Source organism: Apteryx mantelli, chromosome Z (genome assembly GCF_036417845.1).
Source record: "Apteryx mantelli isolate bAptMan1 chromosome Z, bAptMan1.hap1, whole genome shotgun sequence".
Classification (NCBI taxonomy): domain Eukaryota; kingdom Metazoa; phylum Chordata; class Aves; order Apterygiformes; family Apterygidae; genus Apteryx; species Apteryx mantelli.
The window spans coordinates 31,659,768-31,683,169 of record NC_090020.1 but is presented as its reverse complement, the minus strand read 5'-3'; the positions used below and the strand labels follow the sequence as shown (position 1 = coordinate 31,683,169).

Below are 23,402 nucleotides of genomic sequence, written 5' to 3'. Positions count from 1 at the left end.
CAATGGACTGGAAAGACTCCCATTGATTTCAATGGGAAATCAATTCTGGATCAGGCCTCTAGAGAGGCTATGACTGCAGAGAAGAGTTGAAAATTTTCTTCTTCCTTATTTCTGAAAGACATGCCTTATTTTGCACTGTGTTTCTTCCTTAGCCTGGCATCATTTCAGGAGTCTCTAAAATGCTGCCATCAAAAGATGCAAAAAATTGTAATCTTAAAATGCAATACAACATTTTGATATAAGTGCAAAACCAAACTGCAGACAATTCCAGCTAGGAAACACGCTGGATCAGAATATGCAATGCAGAAGACTTAGATGAGCTGGGAAGGAGTCACCTTCCAGGAAGATAAGGATTGCTGGCAATGGATGAATTCAGATCTACTTTCAGAAGGATCCACTAGATCTGCAAGCAGAACAAAAGGCCTGAGCCTCCTCCTCCAAAAGCAAAACAGCTGAGCTAAGAGGAAAAGGAGACATGTTCTTTAAGGAGACATATATGAATTTTTGCCTTAAGTCTGCATTCCTTTACCACGTCCTCAAGATGAGGACTGTGATTTACCGTATTTACCAACAATGCACAGGTATGTACCTGAAACCATGCCTCACTGAGGATATGAATCTGATGTCTCCTCCGAGGGTTAGGATTGAAAGGAGCCTGCCCACCAGCTGAGCAGACCGAAAAGCCTTAGGAATCTCCTGACTGCTGAAGGGCTCCAGCCTGTGGATCCAGCCTGCCCGACAGCTGCCGGAGAACTGAAGCGACTTGAAGTCGAAGGCAGTTCATACCCACACTCAGCCACGGGAGGGAGAGCTGGCCGGCCTTCTGCCCCCTCCACCCCGCTGCAAAGGGGCAGCACGGGCAGCTAGAGCAGTTGCTCAGCCAGGCACTGAAGCCATTACTGGCAAACTGCGGATGCACTGGGAGAATCCAAGTCTGCACAGCAGCACCAAAGCCTCACCCTGTTCGTCAGGCTGCTGTGACACTAAGGTGTCTCTGACGATGCTGACGGCATTTGGCATCACCGGCTGCTGGGACAGGGTCCTAGGAGCACGGCTGTGCCCACCCCAATGGCAGCCCGGCATGGGGAGGCAGGACAGGATGGTGAGAGGCATGGCCAGGCCAGGTGCTGCTGCGGGCCAGGGTCTGCCCACCACAACGGCAAGGGTGCTGGCAAGCCACAAGCCAATGGCCTTTCAAACGCTTCTGATCCCCCTTCTCCTCTGCTCACCACGTCCCAAGCGTTTCAGCCACAGGAAGACATTCATATGCTGCTCTTAATGTCAAGCTGGCTACCTCTGGTATATTAGAAATATCTGCAGGTTTATTACACAGGGCTGACATTTGAAAAGGACATAAACCTTTTGTGCCAGAGTGTTAACTAACCTCTAAGTGTTGGAAGATCTGGAAGAAACATACTACTTAAGGATTATTAGATACTTACCTGGTGAAGGTTTTCTAATGTATACAGCACCAGGCATTTTTAGGTACCAAAACAGTTACTAGTGAGATGCAATGTGGCAATTTGTCCATTCCCTAACTGTCTAAATACAGCATGTGAACTAAGCTGACAATTTACCATAGACAGAGGTGGGACCATGATAACACAGCTCATCTTACTCTCACCTAATGACACAGCACCTTTCTGCCTTCCTGGTGACATGAGGAGCTTCACAGACAGACTGATCTCAAGCACATTACAAGACAGTGCTGGAAAGAGCAACCTTGTGCAATGGAGTGCTTCCGTTTGCTTACAGAGGATGTAAGACTGATCCCATAAGCTTTTGCCTTGTGCATTACCACCCAAGAAGGAGCTTTTCAAGCTTCCCCACATACTGCTGCTCAATGCATTTCTGTCTGGAGGCAATCCCATTGCTATCCCAGTCTCAACAGCCTTTTGAGTGGAGACTGCAAATACAGCAAAGCAGTTGCTTTTCTTCTGATGAGAATAAAATGGGGACAAGACAAATCATGTCCTCCTGCACAAGCAGTTGGAGCCAATCAGTCATGTATTGTTCTTTCTTTACCAAAGGCTGAGACGGAGATTTTTTGTTTCTTTCCCATTTGTTTCTCTCTTTTTCTGTTCCTCTCTGCTTTGTGTGGGACATGTTCCCCTTGATGGGTATTGTTTTCAGCTATTTCTTTTGTCCGTTGAGGCAGCCGCAGGCCTTCAGGCTGTGGGCACCCAAAAATGAAAGCACATCCTTGGAAGACAGCCTGAGAAACAAAAACTAAACAAATTCTAATTAATACTCAGAAATAAGAAGAGCCATGTGGGAATGGTTTCATTTTAGAAAGATTCTAACTGGAACTGTCTCTCAAGCAGATATTCATAATGGCAGTTCAAAAATCTGTCAAATCTGTATTTCCTTCAAAATTATATAAATTGGGGAACTGTTTGAAATTATATTTGGCTTCTCACTATACTACTGTGGGAATAAATAACCACATGGCATAGACAACCATCCAGTCTTTCTTTCTAATGCCACAGGAAACCAAAAGGATCAGAGGAGGGAAATGGGGTAGGAAGGCGCCTTTGGGAAGAGAGCTTCCATCTCCTTAACTCTGACACTAACCCTCAGACGCGACTCATTGCTGCTCAAGGCAGTCCTCCTGGAAACCTAAAGCCTTTTCTTGCACCTTGTGACCCATGTAATTACTGACTTTCAGCAGTCTCCAGCAACCAGATTTTAAAGGCAGTTAGGTACCTAAAGGTGAAGAATCATTTACTGGAATTGTCCCAAGCTGATTAAGATGGTTAATTTCTATTGATTACAAAAAATTTATACTTCAAATCTACTTAGGTGCTTTCCAGAAACCCAGTTAGTTGTTGGTTTCAGACGTTCGGCACCTGAATGCCTTTGAGATTCTCATCTCATGTGCCTAGCTGACTTCTGAAAATGGAATATAGACTCGTATAATCCTGAAATTAAAAAAAAAATCCCTAGAGAGATTATTAGTTATACAGAGATACACTGAAATTTAGAGAAATAGGCAACAACTAGTATGCATACACACTACATATTCTTCCTAAATGCAACCAATACACTCACGCAATGTGTTTTCCATTTAAATGTTTCTGTTTAATTACCCCCAAAAGCTAGTGGGTAAGTTGCTAGCTAGAGGTACTGCACAATTTTTCATCAACAGAACTTTAACAATTTCAGATCTTGTTGTAGGGTCTTGACTTCAGATATTTGACACTTTTTTCCCCTGCAGGCACTTTATACTTCAATCACAGTGATTCCCCAGCAATCTGCAAATAATAGCCTTCAATTATTATGGGCATTGATGGGCTAGAGATAAGACCCAGTCAGTGCTCACTTCATACCAAATCTGTAGGCCTCATGACTTAATCCACACACTGGCCTTTGAAAAGTGACAACCTGTCCATCTATCGAATGTCCTGCTCAACACCTGGCTGCATGCTTGGAAATTTATACCTAGTGGCCTGGGAACTACTGAGCTGAAAGACCACCTGTGTCTGCTTGCGCCCCTCAGCCACAGTACTGGAAAGCAGAGGTCCCTTCTGCACCTTTGGAAGAGAGGGCAGCTGGCAGCAAGAGGTCCTCTAGCTTTTGTCCAACAGACCAAACTAGAATCAGCTTAATCAACCTCTAAGCTTTTCTACAAGGAAAAGCAAGGTGAAAGCAAGAAAGGGAGGGCTCTAAAAGAAGATCATAAAGATACACTTCAGCGCTGGGTTTTTATGTTAATTACTGACTGAAGCTCATTCCTGGAATTGTCTATGTAATCACATTTTTTAAGTGTGTCAAAAAATGCTGAGCTCTGGTATCCTACTATACAGAATATATGTCTAAACTAAAACAGGTATATTAATTAAATACCTTCTGGGGAGAAAAAAGCAGTCTTATTATTTTGCCCCAACTGCTCTTGTGAGCAATGAGGAGCCTGTGGAGAGGTTTAATGAACAAGGCAATGCTTGAAAAGTGATTTGAAGATGCAGAATATTAAATACTGTGTTACTTTCAGTGCTGATACCGTTTTAAAAGGCTGTTACGTTTCATTTGTTGCTGCCCTACTCTATGCCCCTAACACAGCTGCCTTCACGCACGGACCCCCATGAACGTCGCAGAGCGGGCGGAGGTGGCAATGCGCTGCTGAGCCATGCTGGCGGCTCTGCACGTCACCTGACACGTCGCAGCTCCCGGTCATCCTGCACCGAGGGTCGGCAGCCTCGCAGAGCTGACCGCGCGCTCTTGTCGCCTTCACCATCTGCCAAACTGCTCTCAGAAATAGCCCTCTAAGTACCAAGAGCCTTATTTCCTTAGAGACCACTGCCAGCAAGAGGTGTGAAAACACTATACACAGCTGAAAAACAGTATGGCTCATGCTGCTGCTACGATAAACACCTTAATCAACATTTATTGTAGACAACCATATTCCTGATTGTGGGGCTTTTTTTTTCCAAAGTTCATCTTGGGGTGAGCTTGTGCTCAGAGCTAACTGCATTTTGCCAGCTCACACTTTTTAATAATGATGCCATTGCTTGGTGATGAACTCAAGAAAATGAGAAGTTGGATTCATTTATGAAGTTATTTTGGTTACAGAGTTATTTGATTTATTTCTGGTTTTCTCCTACTTGAAGATTTATTGGATCTTTCTGTGCCAAAAAAGGTCACACTGGTGAATTAATTATGTGATGAAATGTAGAACTAAAATATTAAATATTTATATTTATAAACATTTTCATATTTTTCTTTCTTATTTTATTGTAGTATCTTTCTTATTCACACTATCTTTCTTCCTTGGGACCTGTATTTCTTGTTTAGCCAAAACTCTCACTGACACAAAGAAATAAATCAAAGGCCCAATCCTGCTCCCATGTCTACGCTCTTTATCAAGAGTTTTCTACAATGAATTACATTTTTTTCCATTCAACTTATACATAAGGACTACCCCTTTTAAGCCCCATTATATCATTTTCCAGATATGTTTTCATAAACAAATGCAGGTTTATGTATATAAAGTCAACATCCCTAGAATTTACTATCCAGCACAGAATCTGAAAGGGATAATTTAATCATAACAATATAAATGGTGCCATTTGTCACATACCTGTTACTGATTTAGCTACATACTCTGGTGCAAAAGTATTGTATACATGTTTGATGCAGATGTATTGTCAAATGACATAGCTAAAGACTGAACACAGCAATGCCGCCAAGATTACACCTACTAAAAAAGGGCTGGTTTTTTTATCTTGACTAGTACCCCAGTTGCAAAGAATGCTTATGCATACGTTTAATTCTACTTCATCTTTTGTAAAGTCCTTAAGTATGTGCTTTACGTGAAGCCTGTGGCTGGGCTTGATGTTAACAGCACCTTTCAGTGCTCTGCTGAAGAAGAACGGTGTGCTTCCTGAAGTCTAGTCTACCCGATGAATTTATAAAAGAAGGTGCAAATTTTATCTGTAGATTGTGGCACTGGACGCCTTACTCGGAGTACATGCTTCATGTTGCCTTGTCCCATACTCTGCTTTGGTAGCTGATGCATACTTTGGATCTTTGTTGCTCAGGTCTCTTTCTTTTAACATCCCCTATTTAGGGAAAAGTATGTTTCACATGCTGTATTTTCAGGTGATAAACCACTCATACTGTTCATAAACCAAAGGCCAGAAGCCACTCTGTTCTTTCCTGTAGTTGCATACTGAGCAGTAGGACTCCCAGAGCAAGCAGCAGTTTACCAAATAAATCTGGTCGCAAAATACCATTTTGTGTGATGAAAAGTAAACATTTTGCTGAAAAAGTAACCACTTGCCTTTTTACTAGATATAAATAGACTTCATGTACAGATCAAGACTGCAACACAAGTAACTTCTGAGGCAAAAATGACTGTATAGGTTTGCATCTAGACTAGATGTGGTAAAATTCTTTTCTTTCAATCCTGAATTTTTAACAAGGTTGAAACCCACGCTCTCAAGTTGAAGACTTCAGCCTTTGGGAGAATTTATTCCATCTGGTTGAAAAAGTAAAAAAACTGCAGGTCTGCTGAGATTCAGAATGAGCAGCAAGTGTTAAAAATCTAATTTTTCACAAATTTATTTATTCCTTGTTACATTTTGTTTGCTGGGCAATGAAAATACGTAACCAGATAATTTGGAAAATATGTGAGGCTCAATCTGCAATGGTATAGGAGACAAATCTGCTGCCAAGTTAAGAAAAGTGAAATGCAACTAATATATCACCAATGTATGCAGCTGACATCTCTGACATGTGCATGACTTCATGGACAATCACAAAGATACATTTCTTAAATGGTGACTGTAACCAAGGATTAAAACAGGCAACTGAACTACAAAAATATTTAGTCTAGCCAATAAAATATACAAATGTCTTTAGAGCAAGGCAAGCAACAGGAGCAGGACAAACAGTAAATTTTATACATCTCCCTCCTTGTATTCTCCACTTCAATTGTGACAGTCAAGGGCTTCTTAGTTTTCAGCATCTGAAGATTCTGATTTTGGTACAGAAAGTGCTCCATTAAACCTCCCAGACTCTAAACTCTGGTTGCCAATGAGCATCGAGTCTGGTAAGTTCAGTCTGGGCAGCAAGGTTTTTCTTCCCAGGCTGGATTTCACTAAAATTGTTCAGTTTTGCTTCTTTTCTCTGTGTTCTGGCTATTGAGGTCAGGGTGTCTTTTATAGGAAAAAAGCTGCTTATAAATTTTCAGCTCTGCAAATTTAGGGAGTGAATGGAAAAACCCTAGGCTGAGCTGGCTAAGAAACCACAATAGCAGCTTTTCTGTTGTGGTCACTGAGATATACAAGCTTTTTAAAAGAGATGGAAATGCTGTCAGGGTATTTCTCTTGGGAGACCCTTTTTCTGTGCACAAGGACCAACATACTTGGTATTTCCTATGCTGTAAAGCATGTAAAAAATTTCCTCTATTCCTCACAACTTTACGGAGAGTGTAGGGTGCTAGATACAACCTGGAACACTCTGTATTTGTTACTTGGGAAATGCAGTCAAATAGGGGCTGTCCGATGCAGGCAGTGTGCATTTTTGTGTTTTACAGTACACTGTGCATGTGGGATGAGAAGTAAGCAGAAACAAACTGATTTGTTGCTCTGGCTGAGATCCCTGGCAGATCTCTGCAGTGTAGAGACTCACTGTTGGTGAATTTTCCCATTTCTGTCTGCAGCTTTCGCCTCGCTGGCTTCTCACGTCCTCGCTCTGCAGTGGGCTTTGTGAAGCATGAGAGCTTACACGCTGTGAGAGGAAAGGGACAGGGCTGCACCAGCAGGATCAGATGTGCTGGGGCCAGGCTCTGCTGCAGGACTCCTTAGGCAATTAAGCCTGGAAAATATGTACCTAGTGACCATATCCCCATCATTCTGTTGACTTCCCTCTAGAAATATAGACTATCTTTAAATATAGACTATATATAGACTATGCTTGTTCAGATCAAACGGCCCTTTGCTCTTGATCCAAGGTCTGGGGAGAAGGCCATTCAGCCTGATGGGAACATGAAGGGAAACCAGTCACCCTTGCTAGAAGTGAGTGACCAGAGCCAAGGAGACACCTGGGTACTGAACTGCAAGTAGCTGCACCCTTCTACAAGCAGCCTGGGAGAGGGAACGCAATTCAGATGGTCCCAATTTTTGCCCTCTTCAGCTCTGGGGAGGATGTGCCAGAGCCATCTCTTCAGGGTGGCAGAGGCCCTGCTTTGGCACGGGGATAGCTCTGCACTCCCTGCGAGCCCTCCCACTATCCCACAGGGCCTGCAAACCCCAACATGCAGCAGACATACTCAGATGCCCCCAAATCATGACGCTACATTAAAGAAATCACAACATAAAAATGAGAAGAAAAACAAATCCAGATCTTCTTCTGTTTCCTCAGGCATCTGGGGTCTGACTCACATTCTCAAGCATCAATATTTTTTCCTTTTTAAATTAAATCTGAAATTGTCACCAGACTCCAAGAGTTATGGCTTTAAAAAGTTAAGTCCAGTACTGTGGGAGTCATTTTAAAATGACAAGAATAACCCTCCTTTTTAATTTGCTCCCAAATTCTAGTGATTTGAAGTCATTCAAGACAGTGGTGGACTGAAGCAAAGCATTTCTGCAGCTTTCCTACCTAACTGGGACAGCCAAAGTACGGCTCCTCATACATTAAAAAGAAATCTATAGCCACAGAATAATTAAGTAAAAGATTGAGATCGGCTTTAACTAAATGGTGTGACAATCCCTCAAATGTACAGCAAATTGAAAAGGTCAGTTTTCAAAACAGGATAGGAGAGGGCTGTTCTCAAAACTTTTGCCTTTAAAATTACCACCATGTGTGCAATTAGAAATTTTACCATGGAACTGGAGCTTTCGACTGTAAATTAATTTTTTCAGATTAGCAAAATCATTCAAAATTAATTTACAGGAATTATTTCTAGCGAAGTACAATCAGCTTCAGAGTTTCTCTAACAGAGGCCAACTGGAAGTGTGGTAATTATTCACAGCAAGTATGTGGATAGCATCTTGTCCACTAACTCAAATGATTCAAGTGTATTTTTCCATTTTTAACCATTAGAATCTGAATTAAGACACTCAAAGTTAGTAAAACAGGAATACTGGAAGCAATTAAATACAATAATTATGATTACTTTTCAGTGGAGTCTAACTAATCCTCTGTTTTTTCAGTACAATATTATCCAGTGCATATATCTAAACTGCACATTCACACTCCTGCACCTCTAGGAACACACCCCATACTACAGAAATACAGACCAGATATTACCACTATTTCATAAATATATGCAAATTTCTTCTATGCAAGCCACAGTCCACGCCACATCATCTGAAACACAAAAGATATGTGCAATGCTGGCCACTGAAAACACCTTGCCACTAAACCTCCCACCACTTAGTTAACATGCCTGCCCAGTCCATTATTTTGCATCAATAATATCTTAAGGGATGAAAGTGATGCAGTTGCTGCTGATTCATCCTGAGGCACCTGAACTCTGGAGCTGTCTTACAAACCTCTCTACATGGAAGAGAAGAGCTCCCATCTTCCTTTCAGTTGCACCCAGCAACAACAGTGACTGCTGTGAGGGGGGGTTACTTGGGTGAAATTCAGAGAAGAATTTGGTTCTCCAAATCCCAAATCCACTTGAAAGCAGCTTCGTATCCAAGTTCTGCCCTGAGAGGTTCAACTTGGCACTTCCACTGACATTTTACGCATGTCCTCTCCACAGGTTTTGCTTTTCACATTACTCCCAACAGGACAATGTGTGTTTACTGACTGCATTTCCACCATTAACTGCTGAAAAGTAACCATTATGGGCTGATATATTCCAAGCACTGTGCTGCAAGCTAAGTGATGACTGTAGACGCTCCATAGCTGTTCGTAGCGAAAACATCTTTGTTTTTTTCCATCCTGTTTAAACAGGTATGGCAGGCTCAGTTGATAACTTTAGCAACTACAAATTCAATGCAGGGATGTAGAAGACCAAGCTGTGAAATGTCATATTATCAATGAAAAGACCAAATAGCTTAGAGGCTGCAACATATCATAGGATTAGTGAAGCTAACCTTCTAGCAATGGTTAGCTGCTGTGCCAGCAAGGTATTAGACAGTCTGGTTGATATCAGGGAGAATAATCTCCTCAGTGTTTGCAATCCTTGCAATTTTCCTGCAGTTGATGATATTATTTCACTTAAAAGTTACGGCCTGATTTTCAACTCAACAACTGAATGCTATCAGTCATTCCCAGGCAAAAGGTTTGCAGGCTTATGCTAGTGCAACACTACCTGTTTTATAATGAAGTTAAGTGCACTTTTTAAGAGCTTTCACCATGCCCAGGCTGTAAACTCTCTCACACATCACACAAATCAGAGTTGCCACAGTTAGCCAGGTACCACCAAACAAGAGGTATGTTCTGATTTCAAATGAAAAGGGACCAAGTCTGGCATGTGTCTTAAACACATCTGTGCACCACACACTGCAAACTTTCAAAGCAGAAATATTCAAGATTAATATTAGAGTGCCAGAAGAGCCCACCAGCCAGGAGCAACCGAAGGTCCACAGCACAGAAAAGAAGAGCCAGGAGCACCAGGACAGGGTGGCAGACAGACAAGTGCTGAAGAGGCATCAGTGGGTTTGCTGGCCAGGAAAGCAGGTAGTTCAGACAGTGACTGGTCCAAATGGGAAATACCAGCCAATCCCAGTCGGAAGAGAAAGGATAATGTTCTCCTGGTGTATCGATTAAAGGTGCAGATGAGCATTTGTGCTGAAACCTGGGCCAGAAAATCAGTCTTTTGGGGTAAAGACTGGAACCCAAACCATGAAGCTGCTGGGGGGGTTGGTCTTCATCAGTTTGACTTTCCCACTTTGCAGGCTGTCTCTCAAGAGGAAGGAAAAGCAATAACTTTTAGCCTGAGACTTTGACTCTTTATAAGCTAGCATTTTTCAGGATTTAGGTCTGTAGTAGCAAAAGTACCAATTCACTGATACAGTGATGGAATTTCAGATGGAACTGATCCAAATAATTTTTTTAATTTTCTTTTAAATACAGTCAGTTCTAATACTTTGCAATGGAGCTTGACACACTGCATTCAGAAATGGATATCTATCTGTTGAGAGGTTAAAATATGGCTTAAGTAGGTAATGAAAAAGAAATTCCACTTTCTACTCACAGCAGATGTACTCCTCCAACTTTCATGAAAACAGCAATACATTCTGAGTACAGTTTCACCCAGCTCAAAGTCTCACCTCCTTCCACAGACCAGCATATGCTAAATACATAAGAATCTTTTCCAGCATGACAGTCACTGCTGTGCCTAATGCTAGTGGACAATGGAACTCAGACCAGATAGGAAATAAACGTAATTGTTAATTATTTTGCTGGAGATGAGAAACCAGATGACATTTGGAGCTGGCATTATTGTAAACAAGAAAAAGGTATGAGAGCTACTTAGCTTAGGGCTTTGAAAATACCAGAAATACACATCAGAAGCAGGTTGGCGGGTTAAGAAAGGACAAATACAATTCTGTAATAATAAGCGAGTGAGAGAGAGAGTATGTGAAATTATTCACGAGAAGACCATTTTTGTCCTAGACAATTTGAATTACCCTCTTCATTGGACAGATGCACAGTGTGGTAGAAGAAAGCTGCCTTGGTCTATCAGGTTATACACTGCCACAGTTTATCTGATTTTCTTTGCTAAAACAATAAAAGCACAAAGCCTGGGACCATCACAGCAACGGAGCAGAAAGCAGAGTGGCTCCTTGCACCTCCCAGGAGCACCACAGCAAGTCTCGAGACCTCATCCTGCAAACATTCATGCACAAGCCAACTTCATGTACTGTGATTAATTTCCCTGACACCATGTGGCTTTCATTGCAGCACACAAAACCAAACACAGACTTACGTATTTTCAGGATGAGGACCTAGTTAGCACTAGTCAGGCGTGACTTAATGCTTCTGTACTTAACATGCAGCTTACTAAATGTGAGAGAATTCTGGGATATGGTTCAGGGTTTTTTTCTCCCCTCCCAAACAGAATGTATGTTGTTTCAACCTTAATGCTGAAAGTGAAATACTCTGTAGTCACTGGTGTTTGTTTAAACAATTACAATGTTGTCTAATGCAGCTGGGAATGGAGGTACGGTAGCCTTATGTTTAAAAGCATGGCCTTTTATATAATTTTAGAGAGCTCTAGTGGGTATGTTGCCCATTTGTGATTCCCCAGTGTCTTCTATTTTTCACAGGAATTAATATTCTAATCACATGCATCTATGTAACATTTTCCTTGTGCTGATCAAGATCAGCAATTCGGTGATTATTTAAGGCACTCTACTGCATATGCTATGCCAGATTATTCAAATACCTTCCGGCAGAAGAGATTATGGGGTATTTCTAATTAAAAAACAGTGCCACACAACAAAATCATGGTGAGAGAGAACATCAGGGATGTAAAATAAAGATGCAGAAAAATGCCTCCTGTTGCATTGCAGGAACATCTGTCTGTGGATTGTGCTTAGTGCAACAATCAAGCTGTGGATCAGTGTTAATGGTCACAAGACAAGCAGGTAGTCTGGCATTAGTCTTTACACCCTTAGAAGTCCTGCATGCACTCATGCATGGATCAAGGAAGATTCCTGTTATAGCATTTAAGCTATGCAGAGTTGAAGGCAAAGGTTTTTGACCTAGGCCATATGCCCCTAAACTACACTCGGTGCTGTGAAGCTAAATCAGTCACTATACATGCAGGAAGTGGTGTCCCTTAGTTGCACACCCAGTGCTCACTGACTGCACCAGGAATCTTTCAAAAGACTTCCCAGAGAAACAGATCAGGCCTCCAGCAACACTTCAGGAATATATGTACAAAATCAAGAGGCAAAAACAACCTTCACTGAAACACTTAAAGACCTTAATGTACCAATGAGACATAATAAATAGTGCAGTTACTATTGATTACAATATCCTTAAGATATTTCTCAGTTATTTGCTGCAGTGTCAATTGCTGCTTTAAAAATCAGCATTCCATACCTCCACTTCTAAAACTATTATTACATATGGAAAGCAATAACTGAAGTTTGGGTTGCTCTTTTTTAATAATTCATAGTTAATTATTTTTAACTTTTCATATTTTTTACAGTATATTAATTTCACCTGTTTCTAATTTAACACCAAAAAATTGTTCATGACATTTATTGTCCGTCATAAAACTCCTGCTCCATTTTTAAATATTCAACATCTTTTCCAGCTGTAGTGCTTGAACTATACAATGAAATTAAACAAATGAAAGTTTTTACCCTTATTATTCTTATAACTTCACAAATACTCAGATTTCAAAGTTAGGTTATATTCACAGCCAAAACAACCAATTTAAAAGCAGTGAGTATGTAATAATGCTGAACAAATATTGACTTCTGGTTCTGACCCAGGATTTGTTTTCTCCCAAGAATATATTAGGTGCACAGGACTGGCCAAAGACCACTGAAATCAATGGAAGGACTACCAGTGACTGATGGAATATGGATCGGGCTTTGAGTATAACGCTGCTAACTTCATTGATTCATCACGAGGGCTGAATTTGGCTTTGACAGATGTAAAGCAGTTCACGTCATGTGCCCCTTAACAAATTGCATGTATTTTCAGTCCACTCCACCCTTCCACTCCCAGGAATTTACACCATTTTTCTATTAGCTTTGTTAAGGAGCCCCAGTACCTGCACAAGGAAAATGAATGACTGAAAGACATGCAAGGATTTGTACTTACAGGTATCTGGCTTGAGCTGACTGTTGGTAATCCCAAAGTACTGGGGATTTTCAATGACGGGAATCTTTGTCATCCCGATGATGACTGCATCTGGACCCCCCTCAGAAGAAGATGGAGTGTTACTGCCATTTGAGATGTGATGGAGGGGACTTGCCGAATCATCGTCATTGCTGATAACTGAAGAAGGACCTGGAGTTAGAAACAAAAAGTTCCCTGTAACTCAGCAAATGAAAATTTCCCTTCCCTCAGCCAACTCCATTTTTCCTCTTTTTTGATCAGTTTGTCCTCAGTCCCCCTGGGCAAAAGTTCTCTTTATGTCCCCTGCTTATCTTACCTCAGGAATTGTCTAGGTGGAGATGGAGAAATAGGAGAAAAACTTTGGTAGGCCATTAAGAGTGAGAATGTGATGTAAATTTATTTCTTGGTAGATCATCTACACTGAATATGTCAAGCATAGTGTGTCTATGGGAAAGATCTCCAAATCTGATGAACTCCATCTATCATTCTTAGAAATAAGCTATGAAATACACACATTAACTGTTTTTACCTTCTGCCCTACTCAGACCATACAGCAATAATGCCTTTTCCCACAAAGCTGCAGAGTGTCCACCTTCCCTTTGAGGTGACATTGTAACAAGACAACAGACATGAAGGCAATAGGCTCATTCTGACGTGGGAAGCAGTATGATCTCTGACAGACAAAAAGGCTGAAAGTCAAAATCCAGAGGACAATTTGGAGAGCCACAGTAGGTGCACAGCAAGCACTCAAAAGAGCAGTGGGAAAAATTCATCCCACCCCACACTCCACCATGAGATCTGGCATCACTTCACAGGGGCTCATCCAGCCCAGGGGAACATTTCTCTGGCTTATAAGGCCCCACCAATACCTGAGTCTAGTGACCTTCCAGAGAGAGGGGTTTATTTTGATCAGTAATTTAGCGGCAGTTTTTGTTTTATTCTCACTTGTGCTTTCTATTTTTTAATGGAAGTGCCATGGAGATAAACATTATAAATGGTTTTAAAAAAACTGCTTAGCACAGTGTTCCACTTTTGTGAGCTGTAGGGCCCTGATATAACATTGAGATTAACACAGATAACATTTGAAATCTTGCAATTTAACCCCTCCTAGTCCGGTTTACATCCAGAATTCAAAGAAAATCAGAATCACCATGAAACAATGACAATCTTTTACCTAATCTGCCACAATATTCAAATTTCAGATCATCCTCCATTAATATTAAACAGGGTTTCAGGGTGGCATTCACATGTCAACAATCAAAAAACTAAGCTAGAAATAGATGGAATAATTCACTGTCCGGAAATGTCTATCCTAGCACAGCATCCTCCAAAGACACCTGGGTTTGCCCTGCAGGCAGGAGTGAGAGGCAGGATAACAGTACCATTCACAGCAATCAAAGAAGAGGGTAGCAGAGAGAACTTCGGGGAAGATGAAAAGCTGCATCTCATCCAAGTTGACAGCTACTCTTTTGCAAAACACTGGAGCTCCAGGCTGAGGGTTTAGACTGGACAGAGGAGGACAGCGCAGAGGCAAGAAAGGGACCTAAGTATCACCTGCACATATGTGGCATCTGTATTTGCAGGTGCAATGTGGGGGGTGCACAGGGAGAGAGGATGAGGACTAACAGCAGGTCCTGTGGGTACTTCATGGAGGATGGGAGAGAAGATGGGGAGGATCTACCATAGCACACACTCAATTACAGGAACAAGACGAGAACTAGAAGAAGCCCAGACACAGCAGCCAAGACAGGGAAGCTTTGCAAAAAAGAAACTTGGACACTCTTACAGTTTTGTGGCTCACAGTATCAAAACAAAAGCACTTTATCATGACATGGCATGGCTCACAGGAATAGAACTTAAATAATCTTGACATGCCACTATTTCAACCCTAGCCATACAGGCTCAAGCATGTTCCCACCCCTATTCAGCTTTCCTTTTTCCTCAGTTGGTTTAATGGTGCATAAGGGAAATGTTCTCATTGTTTGAAAAGGTACTTCCCCCTCTAGCCTGAAACATTAGAGGTAATTTTTCAAATGCCTTGCACTTCACTGGAAAGTCACTGTTGACAAATGTAAGCGATGCCTAGATCTCTGCAATTTATCAAGTGAAATACTAATACCAAGGCTGTTTTTGTCATTACTGATCACCCAGATCCTCAAAAGATTGATTCTACTAGGAAAGCTGCCAGGATTAAGGGGTTCTGGTGAAGATTTTTCTAATGAAGTGCAGAGACTAACAAACTGTGGGAAAGGGTCCCTCAGATGGCACACAAGATATGTACGTGAAGTCAGAGCACTGTTTTGAGGTGCACCAGAGTTTGCATGCAGTGGAAACAGAGTGCAAACCCATGAAAAAAATCATTTAATTTTTCTAGAAAATATCCTGATGCCCCCAAGCTTTCTGAATCTCAAGCTAATGGCACCAAAAACTAGGCACAAAAATACACATTTTCATGGGTCCTTTTGTACTCAACAGCTTTAGCATGAGGGTCAAATTCCTTCCCTTACAGCAAACAGGCAAATTCTTTGGGCTATGTAATTTAATAGAGGCACTTCTCTAAGTCTTTTTCAGGCTTGCTGTTCACTGCTTCACAGGAAGAAGGTTCCTTGGTCATTGTTTGCTTTCAACATACATGCAACGATGGCAAGAAAAAGTGTCCATTACCCGTTTCTAGGACAGTAAAGCAGGATAATGAATAGAAACTCATTCTGTTCATCAAATCATTTTTGCACTACTCTAAGACCCAATTTGTATGGTGAACTATTTTTCAATCAGTAAGAACTGCAAAGTGCTGCAGGTGAAAAGTAGACATCTGTTCTATAAATCTAATTACTCAGTTAAGCTAACTGGTAAAGCTAGTCTTCCATGTGATATGAAGTAGACTCCAAGTATATTTATCTCTCTGAAGTAGCTGAGGAAAATCTGGAAAATGAGGTGGTTCCTGATGTGCTTCCTAATGGTTTGAAACAATTTAAGAAACATTCAGCTCCAGGAAATTTGTGCAGTGTCACTTAGCAATCCCTTTCATTTATAAGTAACCTTCTCATGCAATAGTCTTTGGAAGTAGTTGTTCATCTTCAAAACTCCCATTTCCTGCATATTTTTTCTCTAATTAAGACAACCAGAGCTCAACAGATGGAAACTTTTGCATATCAGAAGCAGTTGAGCTCACACCCTTTCAAACATCTCCTTTGCTGGGATTTTTTGATGTGACCGAACTGGTACACAAACTATTTCCATACTTGCTTATATGCCAAATTATCTGCTTTCTGTGAAGTTACATTTCATTTTCTGCATGCACTAAGTCACATTATACTTACAGGCCAGCACTGCAGCTGACTCCTCACAGCAGCAGCCCATGAGTGATATTTCACTAATGCAAAACCATTTTCCAGAATGCAAGATGAGGCCATCATCTGTGCTGGCAAGAAGCTAGGACTACTCTTTCCTGAATTTGCACTGAGCACAAATCAAAGTAATTTCTTAAAGCGTCTTAAAGAGTGGTTTCATCCTGATTAAATGGGGTCACTTAATTACTTTTCAAAGGCAGAATGAGCAAGATAATTACTTGCAGTCCCCTATTATTGATTCTGATTTCTAGTCAAATCTGCTGTTGGTGTCACATCCGAAAACTGAAAATTTTAAACAAAATGTCTTTGGTGGAAGTGAAAATCATGGGTTGTCAATAGCCCATTACCCCACATTCAGCTTGAGCTTTTAAGAAAACTCCAGAGGCTTTCTCCATCTTCATATATACTGCCTAATATCTTCATTTGATTTCATTTTAGAATATACTTCTTATCTTGAGAAGATAGAAGCTGGAGTCAGATGAGAAATAGTATCCTGCCTCGGAGAAAAAATAAGAGAACTACATATTGCAGGGCTGAATTTCTCCTCTCTGTGATGTTGAGCAGAAAAACTGTCCATTTTGCATTGCCCAGGCCCAAGAAAAATCTCTCCTATGTACAAAAGACACTGCTTTCTGAAAAAGTGGAGACATATAAAAAAACCAATTCTACTCTAAGTTGACAAGCTATAATAAAGCCAAACTCCCCGCATCTCTATGTTATGAATGATCCTTAGGCAAATGGTATGGGGAGAGGCTGAAACAGCAAATTTTCCCTTGCTACACATCTCTCAGAGAACTGGAAACAAACTGTTATGGAGCTCATGACTTGCTGTCACCAGCACCAGCATGAGCCACTTCTTCCTGAAATACAACCCATCTCCACACTGTCCTTGACCCAGCTGGTGCCAACACACTTGAGTTTGTAGCTGTACCTTCTTTAGCTTTAGAAAGAAGAATTCTTATGAAATTAACTACTTTCAAGGCATACTGATATTTTTGGCCAGGAGAAGGAGTTTTGTGGTTATAAAATAGATCCTTTCCTGCTGCTCCTATTACAATCAGGGTTAATGCAGTTTTAACATGCACTCTACCAAGACCTATCCACACTGTCACTTGTTGGGGATAGCTTTTGCTTTGTGTTATTCCAGACTTCTGCTAATACTTAGGTACTTGGCTGTGGCAACACATCTGACTACTGGCTGCCACTGAAATAATCCACATGACCTTACTGTGTATCAAAGTATGGAAAGAATCCCAAAGTGAATAACAGCATGACTCAACTAAGCAGGCTCAGGCAAAAAATATAAAGAAGAGGCTAGGCTCTCAAATGCAGAGAATCAGAAAGAACATATGGTTTTGGTTTGCACTTGGCATGGCATTGCTAGCACATATTCTCAAACTTGAGTCTAGATGGTCACAAACAATCACTGTGTCCATCTTCTCCTTCCACCTAATGTGTCAAAGATATAAGCAATCTATTGTATGTTCAGAACTACAACAAGATCTCCTGGAGGCTACGGTATCCCAAGTCCCCCCTGCCATGCATTTCTGAGCATCACACACCACTTGAACTATCTCTGAAGTGACTACCAATGGTTCACCCATGTGAGGAGGCAATAGGTGCAGCAATAATCAAGGACAGCAAATTTTCACTTTGTGGTTGGAGCTGTATAGTTATTCCAAAGATGCATCTGCTTAGTCAAGTGTTACAAGGCAGTTCAGGTAGAGGATTGTTTTAGAGACGACTTTTGTACTGATGCCTTAAAAACTATGACTCCTTCCATGAAAAGGGAGGTTGATTCCTAGGAAGATTTCTCAATAGATCTTGCACTAGCATTGTCTCTGCTTCTATCAAGCTCTTGATCCCAGAGGAACAAGGACCATTTTGTGCAGGGACATGGTAATAGCGCACCATCAGGCAAAAGCAGGACAACAAGTGCATGTCACCAGTCAGCATCAGCTCAGCAGGATTTTGAGGCCATACTGAATCTTCTCTCTTTCTCCTTTTGGGAGAGGGGTGTATTTTTTCACTAACTAAATAGTTTGTTCTCAAAAAGCACTTATACAAGCTTTCTTTCCCCATGAGACTCATGTATTTGCTGTAGATTCTAAGAAAATTTTTTTCTGCATGATTAAAAGGCAAGTTTTATACTTCAGTGAGAGCAGAGAAACTTTCCTGTTATCCAGATAGGATTCAAGTTTCTTACCAGAACATATGTCTCCTTTTTAGCTGAACTCTTGAATCCCTGCCCTACCTTTCACTCTCTCTAGAAGACAACTCATCAATCACAGCTGGGCACGCTTTTTTTTTTTCTTTTTGACTGAGGTGCTATGAGCTTTACTTTCAATGCTCCTTTGCATTCCTAAGTTCAACAAGCATAGGCAGCTGTGATATTGAACAATGTTTATGCAATTCTATTAGACTGAATAAGACAGCCCAGCCTAATATAAAGCAATACAATTATAGCAATATTATTTTATATTATTGGTCTCTTAAATGCTGCATGCTGAATACCCAGAATTGAATTAAAAAGCATAAATAGAACACAAAGGAAAAAACACATTCAAAGTTAGTTGAACAATCTTCCTAAATACAAACCTGTTTAGCCTCACTTTGAGCGGTGGAGCTGTTCAAAGTAAATTCAGACCCTACTGCAAATCCATTCAGAGTGGGCTTATTAAAATGACGCTCCTTGCTTTGCACCTGCCGATGCTTTTAATGTGGGAAAGTGCAAGGCAAGGTGCTAGTATGCTCCCTCAGCAGTTCGGCTGTGAGGAGCCTCTCCCACCTTCCAACAGCCCTTCCTTGTCTTGTATCCCCAGCCCCACCAGCTTCCCTGAACACAGCCATTAGCGTTGGCATCAGCGCTATCATCTGCATATTCACTGCCATACGCAGCTGCCGAATGAGTATTATGAGGTTAATGCTCCTCTGCTTCTAGCGAAGAAAACACTGGAATAAGATCACCCCCAGAAACACTATAGCCAATTCTATCCCACTGAGGCATAACGCTCTTCATAGCTCAAACAATACATGTCCTTCTGTCCCAGTGCCCAGTGTGCAACGCACCAAGCCAAGAATTACACTGTAGACTTTAAGTTTGTGACTCAGAAAACTGAGACTTGCCAGGCTAGGGTGTTTAGAGGATAAATAACTTTGTGTCTTCTGACAGGTACCATTAATCTATTTGACTGATCTGCATCCACCAAGTGCTTGTTTAAGCTTGTACTATGCGGCTTTTTAACATATGAGGTGAGAAAGACTTTCTGAAGCTACCCAAGATGTGCAGTTGCCATCCAACGAGCTTGTTCACAGGAAATCAGGTGGAAAGAAAGGAGGTTGTTCCAGAGAGCTGGAGACCTTCCATACACTCCCCAGCCAAACACCCTGCTCCCTGTCAACATGCACTTCGGAAACTCCCATTCCAACCATCTCCAAATTACAGAAAGGAGGAGGCTGCTCAGAGATCACTGGCAGGAGAAATTGGCTGGGAACACAGGTTTAAATTCAAGCAGCAGCCTGTAGGAATCTGTTCACCTGCACCCACGGCAAAGCAAGGTGGAGAGATTTGTTTGAAAATCATGATGGAGCTACATCACTAAGGTCATCACCTTTCACTTGCGTGATCAAGCCTCCTAGTGTTTTCCTTGTATTCCAACATGAAAATCCATGTTTTGTCTTCCATTATTTGTTACAGCTTCACAAGAAGACTAAATTCTGTTATTCTCATTGTAAAGCTTTGATGCAGAGAAAATACGCTGCAGTGACAAATTATTTTCTTTCCTACGTATAATAATTTAAGTAACGTGTACCCTTGAGGGTAATTAAATAATAGGTATGTTAGTCAGCTTTACAGTACTGAATTTTAAATGCTGCCAGGTGTCAAAAGGTCAGTCACACCAACTTTAATGCCTTTCCCCTAAAATGCATGCCCTTCTTCACAGAAAACTTGTTATTTCAAATGCTGGAAAACTTTCTATTTCAAATGCTTGACTCTTCTAGAAAGCAAGGAACAAGCAATCTGGGTAATTTCTATTGAAATGACTGCACACAGATTTTAGCTACTCAAATATTTCATCCAGCCTTTTTGTTGTTGCTTTGAACCAACGAGAATCACAGCTGCGTATTTGTTTGCTTCGTTTTTATTCCGGAGTGCTATTGTGAAAGAATCCCAGTCAGTTCTAATTAACTGCCTTTTTTTGCGCTAACTCATCTATATTTTTATGCACACACGCACCCAGGCATCCCTTTACGCACGAGCCTAGAACAGTCCAGAAGCAGCAATATCTGCAATGGTGGCTTCCATTTAGGGAAAACTCCCTGGGATCTCCTGAGGGGTCCCTCTACAAAGCACATCGCTCACTGAAACCAAGGCGACCTGCAGGACACAAGGACAGGCACACAGGCCACAAGGTCTAAGGCAGGTTCGCACAGCAGCTCATCTGCAAAACCTTCTCCACAGCATGGAGCAGCCCTGTAGGAAAACCAGCAGGGTCTCCAGTGCATACTGGTTTTTTTGGTGTCGTCTCTGGAAGAGGGAAGATGAGCGTCGCTGCTGGCCCTCCTCCATCCTCCAGCACAGTCCTAGCCTGTGGCACCCATTTCTTTCTCCTCTCGGCCAGGACAGGAGGCGTTTGTGTAACAGATCTCACAGCCTCAATCTGCTACACATCTTCAATGCCTTAAGCACCCTAACCAATAAATCCTCACGATTTGTCCTCAGAGAGGTGCATACCGCTACTATTACCGTTTTGGAGGCAGCAGCAAGAGCTCTGCACCAATGTGCCCAGCAGGGCAGGCTGTAGCTTTGCCAAAGTCACGGCCAGGACCCGGGAGGGATTGCTGGCCTTGGGCTCCCAACCCACAGCCCCTCCAGAGTTACAACCCTCTTTCAGCTATTGTGTAACTGGTAGCTATAAAGCTGCCCACTGCTTCATGGACACATTTCCAATATCTGCAGCTCAGATGATACACCCCATCATAAAGAATGATGAATTTGTGGCCTCTCATTATTGGTAGTCAATTGAAATGCATATCTGAGGCAAAAAACTAGCAGGGATGTGGCATATTTATCAATACAAATATGAAAGTCAGAAGTAAGGCTACAGAGCAACAGAAAATGTGACAGAAAGGAGGAAAGAAAAAATGATTTATCTTTTTTAATATAGATCACCAAGACCATTCATTATAGCCACCTGCAGGTTTGGATATCTAAGAAACTTGAGTAAAATAACAATCCTTCAAAAATACTACAGTGAAAAATCTCAGCAATAAGAATAAAGATTGGCTGGAATGCGCTTATTGACATTGAGCAAAAAAGAATAATTCAGCCCAAATTAAATACTCATTGCCTTGCATTTCATTTCAAACTATTTAATTCAACAATCTCTTCCCACTAGGCTTTTCATAAGTAATTTAAAGGTTAACATTCCCATTCCTCGGGTTGGGTATGAGGGGTATGCGAGCATGTACATGTGTAGAATGAGTTCCTCAGTTGTCTACAAGATAAATACAATGCAAAGAGAAGCAGTAGAAGTTTTCTCATGCTGTCTAGACAGTTAGACTTTATCTGAGAGAAGAGCAAAGCTATATGATATTGTCAGCTGAGATAATCTTGCAAATTCTGTTTAGATAGAGATGGTTAGAAGGTACGGTAGATACGTAGAAATAGTTAGAATGTGGAGAAATGCTCCCTGTTATTTAACTTAATTTGTTTGAAAAAAACAAACACATTGCTAATGAAACTATTTCCCTCCTTTAAATCTTTCCTGATTCATTTCTCAAGTTCAGAGGCACTATTTACAGGCCTCTCCCATCCAAGCAAATCAACTGAGAACATGGCATGGAAAGCCATAAGAATTGTCAGAGACCTAGAAAATGCAAACTTTGAGGAAAAACTGCAAGGATTAGGAATTCTTTTATCCTAAAAAAGAGATGTCTGAGAAAGTACATAACAATAGCCTCTAAATATATATCAGGACTGCTGCGTATGAAGGGAACAACCTTTATTTCATGTCTATGCTGGACAGGAATGAGAAGTCACATAATAAAATTACATCAAGAAAGACTTAGGAAAAATGTTAGGAAAACTTGCTCAGGCAATGGAATTGTTCATAAAAGGTACAGAAATCTCCACTTCAGGAGATCTTGAAGACAAGTTAGACAAATGTCTGCCAGGAAACATACAGGTTTAGTTGATACAGACTTAGGACAAGGAATCTCCCAAGTCCTCTTCCAGCCCTAATTTTCCATGATACCAAAAAACTGGTAAGACTTTTGAGGGGTTCTTACTTCAAATACTTTGGTCTCTTCATATGCAGATTTATGTGTGTTCAGAACTGAATGTGGCCTGCAGCTGAACAAATATATAGCACAAATACTACATACAAATATATATACATATATATACGTATACATACACACACACACACATATATACACATACAAATATATATGTACAAATAGTATAAATAAACCACACACAATACACTGCATTAGCAGGTTACTTTTGCAGGCTTCAATAGCAAAATAGCTTCAGTGAGGTGAGACACACACCAGGAATATATGAATCCACAGTCCATACTGGATTATTGCTATTAGAATGCAATTTATTTAATTGCATTCTTCACATACAATTACTTGTACTTTTTCCCTCCCCCCCCCCCCATCTTAATTGCTTCTGAACAGTTTTTATTAGTGGAAGTGTTAGCCACATAGCACTATACCACAAAGTCTTGTGTCATTTTTCATTTTCTGAGTGACAGATTTCCATAGCCCCCAAAGACTGCATGAATT

The 23,402-nt window shown here is 41.1% G+C and overlaps 1 protein-coding gene across 4 annotated transcripts in view; it reads right to left on the bottom strand.

Annotated features, from left to right (window-relative positions):
* NTRK2 (neurotrophic receptor tyrosine kinase 2) overlaps positions 1-23,402 on the bottom strand; it is a 198,632-nt gene that overhangs the window by 69,766 nt on the left and 105,464 nt on the right. For all 4 annotated transcript variants that reach the window (XM_067315695.1, XM_067315697.1, XM_067315696.1 and 1 more), the window contains one exon: positions 13,240-13,428. In XM_067315695.1, the coding sequence (XP_067171796.1) occupies positions 13,240-13,428 (189 nt within the window). The remainder of the gene's footprint in view (positions 1-13,239; positions 13,429-23,402) is intronic.